The sequence below is a fragment of the Tubulanus polymorphus genome, chromosome 2, assembly GCF_964204645.1.
Source record: "Tubulanus polymorphus chromosome 2, tnTubPoly1.2, whole genome shotgun sequence".
Taxonomy (NCBI): domain Eukaryota; kingdom Metazoa; phylum Nemertea; class Palaeonemertea; order Tubulaniformes; family Tubulanidae; genus Tubulanus; species Tubulanus polymorphus.
In genome coordinates this window covers 7,467,269-7,473,268 of record NC_134026.1, presented here as the reverse complement: position 1 = coordinate 7,473,268, position 6,000 = coordinate 7,467,269, and the positions used below count along the sequence as shown (strand labels likewise).

At 37.4% G+C, this 6,000-nt stretch overlaps 1 protein-coding gene across 4 annotated transcripts in view; it reads right to left on the bottom strand.

Annotated features, from left to right (window-relative positions):
- Nucleotides 1–710: 710 nt before the first annotated feature.
- Nucleotides 711–6,000, bottom strand: part of LOC141899320 (dynactin subunit 1-like) — a 45,875-nt gene continuing 40,585 nt past the window's right edge. For all 4 annotated transcript variants that reach the window (XM_074785560.1, XM_074785559.1, XM_074785561.1 and 1 more), the window contains 3 exons: nucleotides 5,822–5,971; nucleotides 5,177–5,272; nucleotides 711–4,828 (listed from right to left, as the gene is read on the bottom strand). In XM_074785560.1, the coding sequence (XP_074641661.1) occupies nucleotides 4,694–4,828; nucleotides 5,177–5,272; nucleotides 5,822–5,971 (381 nt within the window). In that variant the 3' untranslated portion in view covers nucleotides 711–4,693. The remainder of the gene's footprint in view (nucleotides 4,829–5,176; nucleotides 5,273–5,821; nucleotides 5,972–6,000) is intronic.

Genomic DNA, 6,000 nt, shown 5'->3' with positions numbered 1-6,000 from the left:
GTATAAATTCGGACAAATAACTATTGATCTCAAGTTTACAGCATTCGCGATTATCCAATAAAATGTAAATGCTCTACAACTTATTTTCGAACTGTATTGATATTCAGCAGGATCCCGAGAAATACAATATTCATGAAGCCACAAAATACGAATCACGAAGTGAATTGTTGTCATCAGAACCCAGCCGCCACCGTCGCTGCTGCCAGCTGAGGTTTACTTGCCAACCCCCCCCCCCCCCCCCAACCAGTAGCAGAGACCAACTCCAGTATAACAAAAAAATTTATTATACAGGGATACTGGAGTTGGTCAATGATACTGGTTTTATTAATTTACTATCAATCGTGACAAGTCCCTGTGCCCACATCATTTCATTTTGATAAACTCCAATCTTCACATCTCCCGACTGACTGACTCTCTGACTAGTGTCCCAATCGGGGAGCGGTTGTATACATTTCTGACTTACTTCTTCTGAAATGGTCCTAAATCTAAAGACTGGTCTTAACTTTCCAGATTAGCCATACAATGAGAGATAATCAACTGATACTGGTCTTTATTGTTATAGAGCTAAAACGAGCTCAGACCTTGAATTACTCCAAGCTCAGACAGTCATGTAAACACCGATCCCAGCCCGAGTTGCACAGAGATGACTCAAAAACTCCAAAATGGACTTTAATCACTAGAATTCTTTTTCTTCGTAAAAAATATACCACAAGAAAACTACAAATGATTTGCAACGAAAGATATATTTTATTAGCTTTTTAGTCGACTCATTGATGCACCTAAACTTTACACACATAAAGCCTAATTTCAAATATCAATAGTTAATCACCTCTAATTACATTGTAGAAATTAATCAAATAATGACTGCATTTTAAAACAGAAAGGATCTGTAAACCACTACCATAGCAACACGCCACAATCGATAATGAATAATGTGGGCTCAGTTAACTACCCTGGCTCCTGGGGCCGGTTCCATAATCATCGCTTAGACGAAAGACCAGTCTAAGACTATCCTAGTTCTATAGCTAATCTAAAAGCTTAAGACCAGTCTTAAGGTTTAAAGACGACTTTTGTACTTAAGTCTCGACTATGGAACCGGCCCCAGTTGCACAGTCGTGACTTAAGTCCAAAAGTGGTCTTAAATCTTAAGACTGATCTTAAGTTGTTGAATTGGCTATTGAACTAAGTTGGTCTTAGACTGGTCTTAAGTCTAAGCCATGACTAAGCGACCGGCCCCTGGGTTCGGTGCCACTGAGGTAAAAGTGTCTCTGAGGTAAAAATGAATATCTTCAGGAATTCAATGCAGTGTTGTCTGTTTTTAAGATGTACAAGTAATTGTGAATCAAACAGGGGTCAAATTGATGAACTCGCATTCCTCTCGTTGTAACTATACAATCTCGGCTTTTTATGACAAGAAAATAAATTAATCTGCAGGAGTTTTTAAAACACGATGTTGTAAATCGAAACATTGAAATCGTGCTGTAGTAAGAATGAGGCCCCAGATCATAAGGAGACTCTTAATATCAAGGTCAATGGATTACACTGTAAGAGAGACAGGAGAGCTGATACCAGCGAGAATAGATAGATAGCCAATCACAGAACCGGTTTAATCGTTGACTATAGATAGTCTATTCAACAGAGATTAATTTCAAGTTGAAAGTCGGCATTAGTAACAAGTTAAGCAGTTTCAGCCAAAATTGAGCAGCGAAATTCGATTGGATTCAGTTAAAAAAAGAAACTAGATTGAATTTCCGACGACTTGCGTCTAATTCCAAAGAGGACGATGATATTACGACGAGGTTTTTTTCTAATTTCATTTCAGCAGAATCTGTTGCGCGGATCTGCTATCGTTGATGAAAAGGAATCAATTTTCAGAATCGGCTCTGTATGGTATTCGATCTACCCGGATATACACTGGTCTCTCCATCCCTCTCTTACCGCACCATACATGATTGAAGCCTATTCTTCGTATAAAAATCCCCTCTTGTGATTTCAACGAATTGACACCCGAGAAAATACGATATCAACCTTCAGAATACGAAATTAGTTCCCCATATATTCCCTAGAGATGGCACGCTCGGAGAAGGAACTATTCTTCAAAAATGTTCACGTTTGAAATCGATAACACATGTAGTTTAAATATGGTACATGTACATACAACATACAACATCCGATGAAAAGATTAGAGTGTGTTTAGACACTGCAGACTAAACCCTTTTGAAAATATTTTCTCCTGAATCCGGAATCGAAGAACTGCTAGTGAAATATTCACGCTTCACCGCTACAGAGTAATTCCTTGGAGTAATAATTCATTACTCCAAGGATCTGGAGTAATCATTGATTAGAGGGAGGTAATAAGAGGGTTTGTAATTAGCTTAGAATTTAGCACTTGTAATTTTGTAACTTATGTTGTATATAAACCTGTAGTTTAATCATTCGATTCACTTGTATTTCACCTGATGAGGGGATATGATCCCGAAAACGTTCGTGTTAATAAACTGTATTTACTCATTAGAAAATGAGGTTTTTAGTGTTATCGCTTATATGGCTATTCGGATACTTGAACTCTCTGCCTAAGATCTAATCATTGATTACTCAAAGGTGATACTACTACATTACGTGTACGTTCAAACAATAAGCCTACGTCACTAATACGCGTCAATGCGGTCATAGATTTCGGTTTCAAATATCAGTAATAGCCACATAATTGATATAAATCAGATATTAGGCTGAACAAAAATGATACCTTGTTTCTCCGCAGCGGCCGGGTCATTTTTGTAAAATATGATAAAATTTATAAACAGTTCATTTCTATAGCGGCCGGGTCCGTTATGGTGAAATTGATCACGATTTTAAAAAAAGTAATGTATAGGGTAGATAGGCGGCCGGCCGGGTCAACATTTAAGCTCAGCAGAGCGGAGAAACAAGGTATCAATTTTTTTTGGCCTTACTAAAACAGGAAACACTCGTGTATTCATCAGAGAGTGAAATTACGAGAAAGGTCTCATTGAACTAGAACCGTAGACCATTTCTATATGTAAACTCAGCCAAATCCATCTAAATCATCACTTTGATAAATCACCACATTACTGAAGTCATCTCTATTTCTGAGTCCCAATTTGTATTTTCAATTCACCCAATCGTTTTCAGTCATTATATATTGTACTCGGATAAGCCCACAATTTAAAGATTGTTCCACCTATGTAAGGATCCGAGATATTTCGAATAAATTTCTCATGTTCTACATTTTTTCGTGTTATTGTAAAAGTGATATCAGGAGATGGAAAGCGATGATGAGCTAGGTGTAATGTTTATAGGTCATCAGACAATATTTACTGTAGACCCCTATTACCCGGGAGAGTTTTAGAGCAATGTGTTTAACGGCGAAAACCTGACACATCTTCATTTATTATTCATAAACTGTCTGCAGTATATAGATACAACACGTGGGGATTGATCCCGGGGGTTGAGAGGGATTGTTCGCAGGGACTGTACTCATCTATGAAGGTCAGACATTGTTAACCGACCTGCAGAGCCATCTACTGTGATACACATACCGAAACATGCCCTAACTTATTTTCAGGTCTCCCTCAAAAACAAATTTGACAAACAATCGGCAGAATACAGATTTACATCGTACGTTCATATAGCTACAACAGTATATCATATTCTCCCCTCTTCTACACAATAGCGAAACCCCCTCCCCGTGTCCTCTATACTTTCTTAAAGGAAAATGTATATATGAGAGATCTGCAGATTTCAAACCCCCGAAGCTTAAACTAAATACCATTATCTTACATTTTATAAACTCGTAAACGCTTTATTTCGAAGTCTTAGTTTCTTTAAGTACACATTTCACCGTTGAAGATAAGCTTCAAAACCAATAGTAAAATATTCTAATATTTTCCTAAATTTCTCTCTGATTTTCACCACTGAACACTAAGCTCTATATGTGTAATACCTAAAGGTCAAATTTTCCTCGAAGAATCACGCGTTTCTAAAGTTATAGTTTCTTCCTCTATTGTTACCAGCGAAAGTCTTACACACACGTTATACAATATGTAGAATAGACTTATAGACCAGTTTGACGGAGAGCCATTTCACTCAAATGAAACCATGAAGAGGATTTTTAACCTCGAAAAGATAAATTATAATATATATATAAATAATAATACGACATAATCGTACTCGATTTTAAACCATGCACAGAAATAATTCATAAATCCACAAGATAATGTCGGCACTTGTAAAAAGCAAACAACTTTCACACAGAATTGGAATATAGTTTTCTGGACACAAATTCCACTGCGGATTCCATTTTCATTCGCAATGAGTTCATTTTAACCGGTAATTATACAACCTCAAACGCCAAACTTCTAGAACTGGTTCCCGTCTAATGATTTCTTCTAGCTGACAAAAATCGAAGATTTTATGCTGATGAAAGTTGTCAGTTTTACAAGAACTGCTTTGTACAGTAGACTCTGCGTTCGCCTCAGATTTCGTACAGACCAATCAATTCTCTCTGAGGTATGCAAATTCGGAGGCAGTGGGAGGCTAATCCGAAGCAATCGACTCCGGAGTAGATGGATTCTGGGGCAAGCTGAGATCCGAGGCAATCAGCGGTAAACGCAGTCTACTGTGTGATAATTCAAGCATCCATTACAAACACCTACTAGGCTTCATTCGGATATATCTATCTGATAAACCTAGCGTGAATATGTTTAAGTTGATCGGGGTGAATATGAACTGGTATCGTTTCACTGTGCTGTTTACTGGGTATCTGTATTCTACCAACTCGTCTCATTTCACCACTCCTTTCATGTAACACCTACAATCAAATAAAACAATTATAACCACGCTCATGGTAAGAATGAAAAACTAAGTCCGAAATGTTTCCTTGAGCTAGTAGTCTATTCGACATTTCGATCATATCCATCCTAATAGTGATCTTCAGAAATAATATCGTCATAAAGTCCAAAATGTTTCCCTGAGCTAAAACTTTTTTCAATGTTTTGACTTATTCTAATAGTCATCTTCAGGAATACTTATGTTATAAAGTCCGTAACATTTCCTTGGGCAAGTAGATAATTCAACTTTCGACTTAATTCTAATAGTCATCTGCAAAATGTTATGACAAAACTATAAGATATAAATTACGGTATACTACAAAACAAACCTTAGCGAATGCAGGAGTTGGGAAGAGAGAGAAATCAGTTTTAACTCGACCTCCAGTTCTATTAGCAGCCATTAAACACGTCACTTGTACTTGTAACTATAAAAGACATAAACAGTGTATGAAATGACCAACCTATCATCGAAATACAGCTAGAAATATCATATAGGGATCATTCATTTATTACGTACGCATAAAATTTGAATTTTTCAACCCCCCTCCCCTCTGTACGCAAAATCGGCCATTTTTTCATATACATTAAGCATTACAGTACGCAATTGCACTGACCCCTCCCCTCCCCTAATGTGTACGTATTAAATGAATTACCCCATAGGTGAAGACAAAATAGAAAGAGAGGAGGGGAGAGATTGTGAAGAGGGAATCATGAAATTGAGTAGAGGAAAGAGAGATTGACAGAAAGGCAGGGAGAGTAAGAGAAAGGAAAGATGAAGGGCAGAGCAGCTAGAGGAGATAGGATTCCCACAGGATTTTCCCTGATTTTTAGCTTTTCCACAAAATTCCCTGACAATTCCCTGACTTTTTTAAAGAAAAGAAAATTCCCTGAATTCTAGGTAAGTGGGGAAAAATGCAAAAATATGAGGGAGAGGGAGGATGGAAATGGGAGAGAAGAAGGAGAAATAGAATTACCTCAGTAGCTTGTTTCTGCATATCACGTAGTTTAGCTGTGTGTTCTATGAGCTGATTGGCTGGATTGACTTTCTCAATAACAGGATGCTCAGCTGGTTTACGTTTAGTGATATCGACAACCATAGGACAACAACTCATTGTATGTAATTGCTACAAATACAAACATCTAACACGTTTTT